Below are 16787 nucleotides of genomic sequence, written 5' to 3' on the forward strand. Positions count from 1 at the left end.
CCTTTGTGAACTTACCAGATGTTTGTGGTGGGAATACAAGTCTACTCAATTCAATATTTCCCATCAGTACCCGAGTATAAGCTTCCTGGAAGATATAAAGAAAGTCAATGTCCACATGACAAACATTACTGGATTTCTTTTCCTAAAGCCCTCCAGGCACCAAGGGTACTGTGGAGCATTCTTAGTAGATCCAAAGGTGCTTCACAGAAAAACTGGGCTGGGTGGCAAAGGCACATTTGCCCTCTGAGCCAGAACTTTTGAGTTATATTTGGCTGGTGGCCTTAATTATAGATACCGGTAATTCAACATTCAGATCAAGGCTGAACCTGACATATTGAAAAATGTATGGGGATACACTCAACTTTCCCCATGCATACCTCTAAATTAGGTACCAAGGTACATTATGCATGAACACCAGCAAGAACATCTCCCTACTATAATAATACCAATGGGTTGAATTTGGTCACCCAAAACCAAGATTCTAACTCATCTCTTGAAGCTTTACATCTATGTGCATGTACAGAAGTATTAAGTTTCATTTTTTGCAGGCACCTATGCAAAAGTTTGTTTTTACCTGAATTTAAAGTGTTTTGTAGGGTTGTAATAAGTACAATTTTTAATTGCCCCATTACCATGTGCTACCATCATATTACAGGGCATTATCACCTCCATTAAAAAAAGGGGCAGAACATTTTATCTGCCTCTAATAATATGGCCACTACAGATATTAATTTTTCTGAAATTGTTTGAATTACATGGCCTCAACTTTTGCTTAAATTCACAAACGTCTAAAATTCTGAATTTCAACAAACATTGGCTCCTTTGAGGTCAGTAGAGACTTTTGCCCTGGACATTGCATCTCTTGGGCATTTGTGATCATGGGGTCAATAGACAGCTGGCCTTTTGATAAAATATCCAATCACATGATCATTGTAACAGCCATTCACAAAAACAAAAATACCATGCAAAAATTCTGTTCAACCCTTCTTGTGTTCCTGTATCAGAAGACTTCCCCTGCTATGGAGCGGTTGATTTGTCACCCTTGATGTGTGAATAAACATACCTTTTCGAAAGCAGTGGGGTTTCCCCAGTGAACGGTTCTTGTAATGTCAGTTGTTCCATCACTATAAAACATTCAAAAGACATTCAGCTTCTGTTTCTTTAACATTTATCTTTATTGGCTTTATAGGAGAAATTGGAGGAACAACATAATAAACATTATACATCATAAATCAAGAAGAGGGGTACGGACATATGCAAAGATAAGTGTTTTTCTTCTGCGTAAAAAATTAATTAAAAGCCCAACTTAACTTCAGATTTAAATCAGCTCTATACATTCCAGAGGTATCAAAACAAAATGTGTGGGTTTAGAAAACAGCCACAGCCCAAGTAAAGAAGCCTATATCCTGCCAGCATGTTGCAAAGAAGGATGACATTTGTGTGTGAAAGTAGAATTCTACCTGAAGGGGTTTGATGCGCCTCGTGCTGAGTGAGAGCTCCACAATTATCAGGGAGGATGAATGAGCAGAGTATGGCAGAGTTCTGCAACGAGATGAAGGCTTAGACAAGGAGCAAAGTTCCTTGTCTGCAACATGAGGGCAGGGGACAGGAATTTTTACTCAGGCTGTGGCTACTCTAATTGACCCAGAAGCCTTATAACAAGGATTGTTACTCTATAGGTGTTTTATGGTCACTAGGCCGTTTATGGGGTGGGAGGGAGCACACTAGGCCAGACCCACCCTAATGGCTCCGTCCACCACCAGGGAACGCCCCCTGAAGTTAAAGCCGAGGTAAACAGTAGAGCAACTTCAAGGGGGCCGCCTCGGAGCTCTGGTTAATCCCAACACCCCCTGGCTAATCTGCGGGCATAAGGCCCAATTTGACCAGGGGGCGTTAGGCCGGTACAAACTACTGGCTAGGCCTATCTGGCCTAAAGACCGGAGTTTGCCGACCAATGTTTTCAGGAAACCTACACTTTCAGTTGGGAAAGACAGATACCCTTGTTCCACAATGAATTAGACATAAATAAATGGAGACAAGCCAATAACCAAAAGCTAAATACCAGGGAATGGGCACAATAAATCTTTCTGGGACAGCTTGCCCTGCCCAGAGCACCCATCCAGGAATGAGAAACATTGGTATAACCTTTCCCTTCTCCTACATTTTCTTTAAATTACCTACTTGCTTTAGCCACATAAATGGTTTATATATAGTAAAGAATTACCTAAAAAAAACTAATAGTACTGTATATACAGCAACTCAAATTTTAGGTATATACCCGAGTATAAACCAGTATTGTTTCTTCCAAAATGCCATTAGAATAAGAATCTCCCAGTTTAAACTTGGGTGGTACCTAATGGCAAGACACGGAACTGCATTTGTTTCGGCCTAGCAGTGGTGTTCTCAAAGAACACTGGAGAAACGGTGCTGGTATCAGAATGCTGTGCAGATGCTTTTGACAGAGAGGGATACTGGACAATTTTAAGCATAGGACGGATAAGCCAAATATAGGAAAAGGAAAAAAATGGAAAACCTGGTCCCGTCTGTGTATGCACTTTGTAAGGCAGCTATATGCGTTTTCATAACATCAGGAGGCTCCTTTACATGTCAGTAAAAGCTTGTTTATCCAGGTTATGATGTAACCAGTGGTAAGTAAATTTTACCATGACCCGTAATGTTAGAGATGTTTCACCACTCATCCAAATGACTTTCTCAGTTTACAATAGTGTCAAGAATAAATGCCAGCACTCATGCTATGGTTTTTAATTTCACCAGGGAAAAACCAAATTTCCATATAGTACAAGTTTCTTCTGTAGAATACTCACAGATACTGTCCACCAGAGTCCACCAGGTACATTTCTTTCACAGTCAGCAGTCGGTTGGTTTCATTTGTTGGACTGTAAAATGAAAATCTGGGTTTATCAAAGTAGATTTACAGATTTCAGTTATTTATCATTTTAAAGCACACCTGCACCAGGTAAAAAGTCGACGACTAAGATATCTGACAATAGTAGGTTAGGTAGGAGGTCCATGGAAAGTCAGGTAAATCCAGGAACTCCTACAAGCCAAGATCATGCTAACATGGAGGATGAGACTTTGTTAGAGATAAATACAGACACCTTAATAGATTGCGTCTAATAAACAGACTGAATAGGTTTCTAAATGCCCAAAATACATCCGGCTATTAAACATTAATAGTAAACCACATCATAGACTATTGATCCCAGGAGTATATGACTGCCATAGAGCATTGCTTATCAACCAAAGTTCCATGAAGCCCTCCAGAGGTTGCTGGGGGTTTCCTGAGCAATGAGCAGTTTGTGCATCTCAGGTCAGTTTAGGTGACACCAATGATCTGTAAGGGTGACATTCTTCCCAATGGCCAACAGTGCAAGAGGCTTTGTTCACACTGACCACCATACTAATATACTGTGAGCTATCAATATACAGTTGACATTCTAAAATCCGGCAACCCTTGGACCCGAGGAGTGCCGGATTTATGAAAATTCCAGATTTTTGAAGGTTATATTTACCTCCACACACAGGCCAGCCTTGCTCTAGCAGCAACCGTGGACGTCTGACACGTCTCAACGTGTATTTAGTGTAGCAAGCAAGACCTAACAGCTGTTTCTGCACAACAGCACCATGAAAACATTAGTGGCCAAACAGTGCACTACAGTCCCCGTATTGAAAATGTGACACGAAATTCATGCCGGAAAACAGAAAGAACCGGATTATCGTTGGCTGGATTTTCGATTGTCAACTGCAGTAATCATAGAAGGGGTTACCTGAAGTCCTGAAAGTAATTTTAAGGGTTTTCTCATGTTGAAAAGGTTAAGAAACACTGCCATGGAGGATCACAATAGATTTTTTTTCTCCCTCTTGGGGCAAATTGCATGAAACTTAAGAGTTTATATCAAACCTTGGTTTAGGGGTCCTGTGTTAAATTTTAGTTGATGTGATTGATACCATCATGGTGTCTGCCATTTGCCAGTTAGTGTATATGGGACTTTAGTAGCCTACTTACTTACAAAACAGTTTATTTTACTTTGAAAAAAGTGGAAAATGTTTAAAGCCCCATCAAGTTTTACGTAGAATTGAGAAGAATTAGATCTCCTGACAATTCCCGTTATATTTGTGTGAAGAAGCAAGGGAAACATTTTGGTCCTGAAAGAAACTATTCCCTATTCTATCAAAACTAAAATGTCTTTTTGAAACGCTTTTTAAATTCTTTAGGTTCCCTTGCCAAGATCTTACTAGTTGTCCTATCTCATTGGTTTTCCTTCAAATCCTGGTCTTCTCACCTTTCATGAGCTAACAATATCCTAATAGCGGGATACAAGGAGATGGATTCTTGGAAGTATCTTTGCCATGGACCAATTATTAGGGGGTGTTGTCAGATATAGAACTTTTATGTTTCTGCCCACCATTCTTTACTGAGTTACCTAGCCTTTATCCACTTTTTCTCATGGGGGAAAACTTTAAATAACTTTCAGGTCTTTAGGGTCCCCCAGCTATAATTACTATTATCCACAGCTCACAGCATATTAGTGTGGTGGTCAGTGGGATGAATTTCTCTCTGACCATTGAGAAGAATGACACCTTAAAGAGAGCCATAAAGATCATTGGGGTCAAATGACCTGCAAGGTACAAATTCCTCAGGAAACCATTAGCAGCCTCCAGATGAACCCTGGGGTTTTTACTAGCATGCAATGCTTGGCAATAATAAAGAATTTCTTTACTGAGCTGCACCCACTGGGGGGCATAAACTATTCTTGGAAAAATTTACAAATCTTGTGTACTTTAGGATCACAAATAAGAGTCACGCCATTTACAGAATTACCTATAATGAGCCAGTGCTGCATTCAATCCACCTGCTGAAATGGTTTCAAACCTCGGTCCTTTAGAGTACGCTTGCTTCCTGTAGTGTAAAACAAATGCAATGAATAATACATATTACACAAATGTCATAACACAGGTTACTAGTCCTTCAATGGGGTGGCTGCAAGAATTTAATTTTCTGGATTTTGTTCCTTGAGTTTCACCTGGTGATTCTGACAGTAACACATTTCCCACGCACCTTGTCAGTCTCAAACACTCCCACCGATTAGCTGGTTATTATACAAACCATAGAGTGTCTACATTTTTGACAACTGGCAAAGAGTGCCTATATTATCATATCTTATGTCAGCACATGTACATGTAGTAAACTTTTGATTGGTCCCGAGTGCTGCCCCTCCCTCACTAAGTCAGGGTGAAGCTGTTATGCCAATTACAGGAGAATGATCACAGACGTATACTAGCTGAATAAATGAAAATATTTATTTCATGAACACATAACTAATATAATTATGGATTATTTTTTACATGTCAGTGCATAGGAGGACCTGTGCTGCTATGTTCAGCATTAAATGATGGGCACATTGAATCTCATAAAAGTCCAGATGGTGCGGTGAATCAGGACGGAGGTCATCTGGCTGGATGTGCCATTTTTTGGTGGTGGTGGAGGAAAGGGGCACAGTGCATGGTTGGGTTTGAAGCTTATCGGGGGGATGCCGAAATCACTCCCCACAGTCCATCTGTCTGGGTCCCATTCGGTCAACTGCATTGGCTCAGGCACAGCAGGGACATGTGCAATTGTACACCTCAGCCCGAGTGAATGAGGACAATTTAAAGGGGCAGAGGCACCAGCTGCATGATGTTTACGTCTCTCCCTTGCAGGTGCTTATCCTGTATCTTGCCCTGACCGCCTGCTTTGTTACCGATGCCCCCTTGCCTGGTTGCTGCCTTGTCTGACCTCCCACCTTAATACGGATACCACTCTGCCTGTCTTGTGTTTTGTGACCATGACCAACTCTCTGGCTGTCTACAACTGCTGGCCCGTCCTTGGGTTGGGTGACCCTGAGGGTAATTCTCTTGCAGCCAAGATCCCGGTAGATGGGATTACCAGTAAATCACCCCTTGTGGGGTACTTTGGGGAACACAGATGTCGCCTAGATTTCGTGCCCCGGGTGATCCCATGTTACCTGCCAATATCTTTGTGAAAGTCATAGTTGTGAGGCTTGATTTAATAATAATAGCACACATATGTCCTATTGGTGTTTGTATTTTACTTTTGAAACTGGAGTTGAGCTTTGGGAACCTCATCCATAGTGACATTGGAGATCTTTAAATAATAACTTTGGGAATGAAAGCCAGGAAAACAATGAAAGATTAAGCTATAAACTGTTAAAGATAATTACGCCCGTAGTCCATCCACAAAATGTGTGCCGCTCAGCTCCGTTACTGTATTGGTAGGGACATTTTTCTCCAACCAGACCAAATACTCAATGACCGCCACGGCATCGCGGATCTACAAAACATCAGGTAAGGTGGTTACTCTCACTTCCATGGGAAAAAGTTGGCACAAATACGATGTACAAATTTAACACATCACGAGCATGTAGTTTGTTAATTAACATCTATCTTTGCATATCACATTTCCCATTTTTTTTTCTTGAAACACCAATCTAGTACGAATGTTCAGGTTGGTATTCCAATAGCAAGTCATGGTACACCCCTTCCCTTTCCAAAAAGATTCAGAAAAGACCATTTTTATGTCCAATTTTCTCATTTTTTTCTCTGTTTCTACAGATGGTCACTTTGTACTTTTAGAATTACTTCCCATTAAAGCTTTATAAAAGATGAAGAGTCTACTTACGTGACAGTCCTTCAATAATTGCTGCTCCCTGTCATTTTTCACAGATTTTGTTATCATGATTGGGGAATAGATTTCTGAAAGAAGTTTATCCTGCAGGTAATTCAGACAAGAAGGGATAAGTACAATAAAAAAAGGACATCCAAGTAAACCCCAATTCCTCAAGGCAAGTTAAACTTTCCTTAGAAATATTATTTCATGATTTTATTATTTTTATTTACTGAACCGCTTGCTCAGTAGAGCTGATTTATAAAATCTGAAGATTTGAAAAGAAAAGACTGAAAGGACTGGAGAAGATAGACTATTATGAGAGAATCTGGGTGATCCAGCAAACTTAGAATGGATCTGTTCCAGGATTAAAAACATCTGGCATCTAATAGCCTTTTTTTATCCATGCACATGGCCTTATGTAATACAAAGATCATTTGTTCATCATCATCAGTCTCTGCACCAGTGGACCTCTCCGGTCCATGCAAGAAAGGGAATCAAATCTATCACAGGTTAAAAATTGGAAAGAAGAAAATTCAAAAGACGATGTAATAATGGTACAGAGTGAACACAAATAATTTTTTGCCAGGAGCGATCTTTTTTTTTTTTAATTAAAATAATTGCTCACTGATTGAACTTCCTTTAAAATGCAATCAATTTCTGAAATATATTAATTCTTTAATTAAGGTTTTTATGATGTGTAACCTAAAAAGTGGATCCTGCTCCTGGTTTCCGATTACCGCTTGTTTCTCCCTTTTGGTGGGGAAAGGGGGATCTGTTAGAGTTCCATAGGCAGAGCTAATGACCATAAGCCCCTGGCCAAACCTCAGCAATTGGTGATCCCTGGGGTTTGTATGACATCACAAGGCTTAAAGTTTCTTAAAAAGGAAGAAATCTATTGAGATGTTTTTGTGCAATTCTACTACACTTAAGGAGCTCACTGGCTGGCAGAAAAATCTCCAGCTTCATAACCCAACTGCAGACAAAATGTTTTATTTGGATTGAACTGGCTTAAAATGGTTTAGTCGCCATCTGTGCCCATCTTGAGGAGATTATCACCCACTTCCAACCAGAAATAAACGTACGACGTCTGACAACAGAGCAAAACAAAACATTTTTTGAAGACGAGGAAAGGTTACAACTTCTGACAAGTAACACTCCTCCATTTCTTGCCCTGAGGTCACATTCAAAGGAAGAGAAAAGGAGGAAAATAAACAGAATAAAAAAAGTAAAAGAATAAAAAACGTAAGAGAAATGTTAACGCTTTCCTAAAAAAAAAAATCCTGATGAATAATATGTTCTATACCCTTTTTTTGAATGCTTATTTTAGGTGTTTTACAATTATTCACCCAGGAGTCTCAAAGCACTATGGGTTACCCAAACTGTGAAGTCAGAGGAAGCCAAATGAATTGCTCATCCTCCTATTGTGTACTACTTACCCTTCCTCTTAGATTGTAAGCTCTTCTGGGAAGGAACCATTCCTCCTGTGTCATAGAGTCTGTATCTGGTAGTCTGGTATTTGCTACACCTATTTAATGCACAGCGCTGAATAATATGTTGGTTTAAAATACTGTTTAAGAACAGTAAAAATAAAAATGGAGAAGAAATGACGAATGTGGCTCATGGGGCTGCAGAAGCTTTGATAGAACATCTGATTGATGCACATGAATTGAATTCCATGTCCATTGATAAATTTGACTTCAACACACTGTTGCTGTAAGATGGCTTTTCTAATGAATTCATTCATGAATTTCGTTTTTTTTGGGAGGACAGTTAAAAAATACAAAAACTATTTTCCCCTTGACTGACTCAGGGCAGAAGGTTCAGAAGCCAGAAGGGCTGTTGGTTGGAATTACTGATCGTGTATTGATTACCTTGGGTATAATTTCATACACTCCATAATTGGTGTAAAGAGATCCAATCCAAACTTTTACATCACCCTTCACATAGTCAATGAGAGTTTCCCGAACTTTGTCATAATCAATGATCTGGACACAGGTGGACCCGGGACAGTTGCTGTTCAGGTAGTTTCGGACGGTGTTTGTGATACGGCTGACGTTGACGAACAAACTGCACAGAGAGCAGAGGAATCATCTGTGTGACATGAGAATTCGTGTGCTAACAGTCCTTGCATGTATTACATTAGTTTTCTTTTTTGTTTCACCTGGTGATTTTACCAGTAATGCACTTCCTCACTATTGGGCATCTATGCAAAAGCTCTAGAACAGGAATGAGCTAGGACTACCGAATACCCCAAGCCATCCTCATCTCCCTAACATAGGATGGATGTTTTCTGTAATAAACAGTAATAATACCTTGTGCTAGACTGGCAGAAATGCTCAAGTACTATAGGATAACCTAGTCCCAAAAACCAGACTTGCAGATTTATTTGTTGTCTGTGCCCGCCTCTGATTAAATTTCTCTGTTCGGGGGTGTGCTTTGTCTATGCCCCACCCCTAATAACCCCAAACAGGCTTCTATAAAGGGTTTTATTCTCCCATAAAGAGTATTGTCATTCTTGGGATCATGTCATAAGTTAAGTTATTAGGCAAAACAAAAAGCTTCATACAATACAAATCCAGTACCTGATGGAGTTCTTGGTCAGCATTCCATAAGAGTAGAAGAAGGGATTGTAAGGAATATCCTGTCCTCGGAGATTGAAAAGCCCTACAGAAGACAAAACATGGTAACCAAAGAGTGATGAATATATATGTATGTATATGTATATGACAGTGCCATCAATAATGGAAAAATCATACAGAATTGTCTTCCTAGGTTCTTCGTCTACAAGACTTTCCCCTTTAGAGAGATTCCCCCTTATTTCCTGCTCCAGACATACAAGAGTAAATCAGTAAAATCTCTCCAAAGTGAATGGAACAGCATTGATCAAGTTACCCTATTTGAAGCCTTGCCATCCACCCCTGTTTCAATAAACATGGGCTAGATGTACTTTATAAAAATTCCATATTTTCTTTTAAATCACCAGGAAAGAATGTTTTCAGGAACACATTTGATGTAACAATACATTATTTACTTAGGCAATATTTTTCAATTTAATTTTCTCATTTTACACATTTGCTCTTCCGTATGTTGGGTGAATAAATTAAAAATAGAGATTTACTATTTAGCCACTAGAGGGAGCTCTGTGAAGAACTAAACTCTATCAGCTGTTAAGATAGGATGGGGACTCATCAAGGGGGAATTTTTAAGGAGCTTTATTGTAACTACACAAAAATCACACTGAAATATTCTCCCACCCTAAAGAAAGGCGGACTGGAGGTGGCAAGCAAAACCCCAATGGTTTTACCACAGACCATTTCTCTCTCATTCTTCCTGAATAACTTTTTTTTATCATGTCTTGCACTTTCCTAGTGCCCTTGTCACCAATACTGTACAGTGATTTGACATGGCACCTGAAGTCCGCAAAGGTTGCACATGTAGCCCAGGTCCTCCAGGGTGGCACATCCATATCCGCCATCACAAGAAGGTTTATGGTTTCTCCCAGCACAGTCTCAAGGACATAAGGATACCAGGAGATCAACTTTACACAAAGAGTTCTAGATGGGGCTGTAGAAGTACAACAACCCACCAGGATGTCCGTATTTACATCTTTGTGCAAACAGGAACAGGAGAAGCACTGACAGAGCTGTACAAGTTGACCTCCACCCAGGTACTCATGTGCACATTTCTGACCAAAATGTATTTATATATTGTATTTGGCACCTTGGACTATGAAATATTCTTCAATATTTGTAAACAATGATATAAAAACAGACATTCCCTAATATGATTGTTGAAAAAGGAACCTACTTACATTTTTGGCCAATGGGAAAGTGTCCTCTTAGTGGTCAATGTAGGTTGGAGATCAGTCCCTCACTGTTCAAGGAACCCCTTTGAAATCCTACCCTAAATTGAATTGAAACCCTAAATTTGGACTGTGCATTAAGTTTAGTCCCAGTTACATTTACTAAGAGCCAGATATTGTAAATCTTAGAATGATCCATCTAATCTGTTGGGTCAGAAAGGCCACTTTTCCCTCACTTGTTACCCAAAGTAGTTACTGTTGGCCCAATTGGTTTCTCTGCTGGATATTGGCAAGAAGCCTAATGAATGTGATTTTATTGTAACGATGTGGTCATCACATGGAAATATTTATCCTTTGTCCTGGCTACATTTCCTCCATCAGATTCCTAACTTACACGCCGTTTCCTCCAGGGCGGTGAGCAGCAGTGCAGTTGGCTTCTGGGAATGTTGCTCCATCTGATTCCGAATTTTAATGACCTTTTCCTGCCAGCTGTTGCCTGTAACATAGAAGTTAAATAGGGTCACAAAGCCAACACTTTAATCATCAGATCCCAACATTGTAATCACTAAACATTGCGTAGGATAGGATAGGATTACTGCAACTATTGCTATAAAGCTTTCAAAATAAGATTGAAAATAGTAAATAGTATCTAAAAATAAAAGTATTCAGTATCTCTCTTCCACATGAGCACATTTTTCCATGGTAGAAGTAGTGAAGAAAATCTGTTGATTTGCCATAAAAATCCAATGAGTTTCCAACTTCCTAATGCTCAACACACAAAACTTCTAAATCAATCAAATCTAATTGGAAAAATTGCGTTGAGAATCCAAACCGATTCCGGAATTCGGAGTTGGAATCGATATTTTTGTCCTCAATGAGCCCTTGTATACCTGTGACGGGTATAATACAACTCAGCCAATCGGATATTGACCACCTGGCACCCTGCTATATCAATGACAAGTATGGTACAGACCAGCCAATCTGGCAGTTGGATAGTCACCATCTGGCATTGTACTATATCAATGATGGGTATAAAAACATGAGATTGGAATGCATATGGCTAAAATTCCAATTTGCAACCCAAGGCTGGAACAGCTTTCATCTTCGTCAGAAACAAACTTGAATCGGAATTATCTGAGCACCACAAGTGATGAGCGAAATTGGGAAATATATCTACAATTTGTAAAAATTTTGCATGGTGAGCAATAAGACTAGATTAAAACATGCCATGGGATCAAACAATCCCATGTGGCTCCTGGTGGATGATATTTTGACAGCCAGCTAATGCACTTGTTTCACAGCGCTGCAGATTTGGCAGTGGGACGCAGTGAGCGGTACTGTATTACTCACGGTCATTTTCATTCATTCTTCATGGGGCTGCCATGGGTAGTATCTCCACTAAAACCAACGGTTCCCTGGCATGGAAAAAAAAGATACCCACACCACAACCTCATGGCCAATCTGAACCTAACCCAACTGGTTTAAGCAGTAGCAGGATAATTTTATATTCATCAAACCTTTGATCAAAACCAAAGAAGGGTGCCCCATAAACACAGCACATTGCATAACAATTCCTGTGCCAAGTTTTGGATACCACATGCATTGGTGGGGTGGTTCGGGGGTACTTGTTGCTTTTTTCCCTCCCAATCACTGTAATTACAGATTTTACAGGCAGGTCCAAATGTGCGGTTGGCAATCCTACCCCATAGTTTCACGGGTTTCCTTGGGGTACTATGGCTTACCCCCAAAAATTATAGATTTTTTATTAAAGCACTACTGGAGAAGGTCTTATCTCTATACTGTAGATCATGAAATAATTCAGTGCATAGGAAAAAAAAATGCCCAATTGTTGGAAAATTTTCACCACTCACAATAATATTCCCAACCATCATTACTATAGATAATGTCACATTGAGTAAGAAAAAACTGTTTTTTGCTACAGGAAAGGGTTAAAAGATAAATTGCTTACTGTGACATAATTGAAATGGGGAGATGAGATTAAGGAATTTATTTGGTTCATGTCCAGTGATCTACTTTAGGATTTAAAAACAATGTACAAAACCATAGAGATGTCAAAAAAAGAAATAATATTTTCAATTTATTCAAGGTTAAATTTGGGTAGCTTAAAAATGGTAATTGACTTAATACTGAAACTTTCCAATAAGGTTTAAAAAGTTGAGGCAATAACAAATCCAAATGAAATGGACCCAACGGTAGTGACATGACTATTGATTTTGTACAGCGCTGCATAATATGATGGCGCTATATAAATACTGTGTAATAATAATAATAATAACGGTTGATCACTCTACTGTCCCTACTGGTGACACAGGGCATTACATTTTTAGTTTTTGTACTTTTTTTTGGGATGCGTTTCGCAGATTTCTTTAAGCATTTCATAGGAAAACAAATAGAATATACGTTTTATACCTAAAAAGTCTGAAGGGATTGCATAGATTTCATTATCGGGCAGTGGCGGGCGCTGGCTCCCCCACACCGCATCCACCAGATTATTGGGTATTGAGCGCAGAATTCTACCGGAACCTTGAAACAAATTGTTGTAGGATTCCCAATCATCTAGGGAAAGAAACAAAAAAAACTATTTATACAGGAAAAAAAAGCATTAAAGCTGAACTCTAAGCGGATATAACAGAACTGTAAACATTATTAAGCCATCAAAAATAAATATATAATGTGGATACATATCACTACATTCCTGGTTTCATCTCTGCCCCCTCCCTGGGCAATTTAAAAAAAAAAAAACGGAGCAGCAAAAGGGAGAATGGACGGGCCAGCCACATGTGACGGATGGTCTAGTGATGATTACTTAGGGTTTCCAAGCTTCAGCTTTACACTCCGGTATAGATAGCAGGATTTGAGAAGAAACCTGCCCAAGGTGATAAAAGTTTAATGAATAGCCATGACAAACATAAAACTTACTGATAGACCAGAGGAACGGATCAAAGCCAATCTCATCTCCAGAATTGCCCTCTTGGAGAATCCAGGACACGATGGCAGAAAGTGACACTATAATGATACAATCACACAATTCCATGCTTTATAACAGTTATAAATCTCCTACACCAACCAAAGCTTTGGTGTTACCCAAAGCTCTGCCCTTCCCCAAGGCCCTTGGACTTTTCTTTCTGCACACCTCTTGGCAAACCCACCTCTTCCTTTGGTCTACAATTCTTTGTATGTAGAGGTCACTCACATCTTGTCCACCCGATTCATCGCCCTCTGTTCTGGATGCAGTTTTATGCTGATATCAGAACATTAATTATGGATAGGAAAGTCAACTTGGATAAAACTAACTCATTCCTCTCTTACTACAAAAGCACTCTGGGTCTTGGCGTTGGTTTTGCTCAGCATTCTCCTTCACTCCCCAAATCCAGAATGTTTCCAGGTCCCGACACTTTTTTATGCAAACATTCCTTGCACAACATTCCCTCTGCTCTTACTCCAAGTACAGAAACCTCCTTACATATAATATTCTGCTAAATGGACTCTCGCCTCTACAATTAGTAATTGACCACAGCAGCGTACCTATCCCTCTCACTACTCCTCATGAAAATCTCTCCATTGGCATCTGAATTAGATTGAAGCTGCTGTGCTTTGCCTTTACAATAAACCTTGGCCCCTGTCCCATTTATAGTTATATCCTATGCATAGAAGTATCTGTCTTTCTACACCTGCAATAACCCATTAATGACTTCTACACTGATAACCTCTTCCCATGCAAGGCTCTAAAACCTTTCCAGGGTTTCCCCCACTTTCTTGTTACTCCCTCTCTCATTCCATTACACTTCAGTAGATTTAATGAAGCCCATATAATCCTGTTTTTTTTTAAACTCACCTACCCCATCTTCCTCCCTTTCAATCTCCAATAAGCCACACTTCTATCTTCGATGGTCAGTGAGATGCAGATAACGTGGCTTGGAAATTGGAAATTGCATGGAATTTTGCAATTTTGCAAAATGATGGAAATTGCATTGACTTCAAACTAAGCAAAACTCTGCAACCTCCTCACCTATTGTATACTAGGCTGCCCCACTTTGGATTGTAAGCCCAATTGGGAAGGGACGTTTCCACTCATATCATAGTCTGCATTTGTTATATAGGCAGGTTGGTGATCTACCAACCTCTAGTACTGTGTAATATGTCGGAATAATGAGAAAAGACTGGGGTTTTTCTGCCTTAAATGGGCAGGAAGATGGCGTGCAAATTGTACTGGGGATCGCGTGTCTGTGATAAAGTCACCGCGTGTGCGCACAGCATGCTATTGAAGCCATATCTGCCCTCTTAATTGGCTTCAATAGCCTACTTTGCGCATGCACAGTGACTTTATCAGGGATGCACATGTCCCAGTACGATTTGGACGCCATCTTCTTGCCCATTTAAGGCAGAAAACCCCCAGTTTTTAAGGCAGAAGTGGCTATCGCAGTACCTTCTAGCGTTTTTTTTTTGCATGGATCATGCTGCGGACCACCAACTTCAATCCTCCTGTAATACCATCCATATTCCCCAGGGGTAAGTCCTTCAAATCCATGTTTATTAGAATAGCGGTATCCCGTCTACGATTTATGAATGATATCCACCCGTCGGACTCTCACCCTTCCAATTTAACTCATTAAGTTACTTATTATGCACATACTAGTTAAACACTCACTTACCCTCACTCCATACCTTATGTTTACTAATATATTAGTATTTACATGTGCCTACTCCAAGAAATACAATATATAGTTAATATAATAACCCTTTTTATACCATCTCTGCTTTAATCCTAGACTGAGACTGACATTGAATTAACGGTGATCTCAGGTTTTCTCATATATATAAAAAAATACCATTGTTTGCCCAATCCAGTGATCCTGAACCGTGAAACTACTCGTTGAAGTGCTTAAGAATAAGATTTCATCACAACTGCCTAGTAAGCGGCATTATTTGTGCCAGTTTATTACCTTTGCTTTATCCTCTTTACTTCAAAACAACCAACTATTATCCCGTATTTTAATGAATATATATACCTCACTTAGTGTTGTACATCATAGGAGTAATCTTTTAGAGTTTGATATACTACCTTCTGACACCAATATCTAATATTTACATTACTTTTGATGCTTCTCAAGAATTGAATTACTTTTGTACTATATATAAACACTGTGTAAAGTTTTTGTAATATTCCTTTTCACTCATTTTTTTATGTTTAAAGAATCCATCAATGTTCTGAAAACACTTTATCTTCTATGTAAAATTTATTTTCAACACTGATCACGACCATTCATAATTGACTATTCTCATATGTTGTTATACAGCTGACGTTCTCTATACATCCCCTGAAGAAGCCTGTTGGCGAAACGCGTCGGGAGACTTGATATTTATACAATAAATTTACTTAGACAACTATCTGTCCAGGCACATGAGACAAACCCTCCCCAGGAAAAGCTACCTTGAGGGGATGCCTTAATGCTATGTTTGTTATATCAACTTCTATATTACCCACTTATATATTATATTGTCAATGATTACTTGTATTGTTAGGAATACATAACAATTGGTATGCTGAATATACGTGTTTTTTTTTTTGTGGCAGAAAATCAAACAGTCTTTTTTCATTATTTCAATTTTCCCGCTTTAATTGGGATTGGCAGACCATCATAAATGTAAAAGTAGGGCCACATACTTCCTCTCATCTTGGATCTGTTTAATTTGTTGGCCTTAATGAATAAAAGATAATAATATTGTAGACCTTCCAAAACCTACAGACCCTTTACCCAGTCCAAAATCACCTTCACCCAATGGGGCAGATTAATGAAAGCTCTCCAAGCCTGGAGAAGATAGACCATCATGGATAAATTTCGGTGATCCAGCAAAGCTGGAATTGACTTTCTTTAAATCATTTGCCATTTGGAAAGTGGTTTTCATCCTGGACCATTCCAAGATTGTGGGATCACCAGGTTCTCCCATGATAGTCCATCTAATCCAGTTTTGGAAAGCTTGGATAATTCAGGCCCATTGAGTGAAGAATCTATCTACAAAGAGCAAAAATGAGTTATATTTTTCATTTTTTTCACTTCATACTTCTACATAACACCCAAGCATGACAACATCGCTTTCCAAAATGATTGACGCGCAATGCTGAAATTTAATAAGAAGACAATCTTTGAGTGGGTTGCACTGTTTCTGGTGAAATTCTGTCTGCTCTGCACTCCTAATGGCATTACCCAGAAAGATGGCGACGTCCCACCAAGTAATGCAGAAGATGGGGTGAGTTGGGCATATTGCTTTTTTTTT

General features: G+C 39.3%; 1 protein-coding gene across 1 annotated transcript in view; it reads right to left on the minus strand.

The window, feature by feature from the left end:
- The window catches only part of XPNPEP2 (X-prolyl aminopeptidase 2), a 42981-nt gene that overhangs the window by 12971 nt on the left and 13223 nt on the right, over nucleotides 1–16787 (minus strand). The window contains exons 6-16 of the mRNA XM_072429497.1: nucleotides 13431–13517; nucleotides 12921–13067; nucleotides 10885–10986; nucleotides 9271–9352; nucleotides 8560–8755; nucleotides 6701–6790; nucleotides 6243–6352; nucleotides 4844–4921; nucleotides 2826–2897; nucleotides 1064–1124; nucleotides 16–85 (exon numbers count right to left, since the gene is read on the minus strand). Coding sequence (XP_072285598.1) covers nucleotides 16–85; nucleotides 1064–1124; nucleotides 2826–2897; nucleotides 4844–4921; nucleotides 6243–6352; nucleotides 6701–6790; nucleotides 8560–8755; nucleotides 9271–9352; nucleotides 10885–10986; nucleotides 12921–13067; nucleotides 13431–13517 — 1095 coding nt within the window. The remainder of the gene's footprint in view (nucleotides 1–15; nucleotides 86–1063; nucleotides 1125–2825; nucleotides 2898–4843; nucleotides 4922–6242; nucleotides 6353–6700; nucleotides 6791–8559; nucleotides 8756–9270; nucleotides 9353–10884; nucleotides 10987–12920; nucleotides 13068–13430; nucleotides 13518–16787) is intronic.

Source organism: Pyxicephalus adspersus, chromosome Z (genome assembly GCF_032062135.1).
Source record: "Pyxicephalus adspersus chromosome Z, UCB_Pads_2.0, whole genome shotgun sequence".
NCBI classification, from domain to species: Eukaryota; Metazoa; Chordata; class Amphibia; order Anura; family Pyxicephalidae; genus Pyxicephalus; species Pyxicephalus adspersus.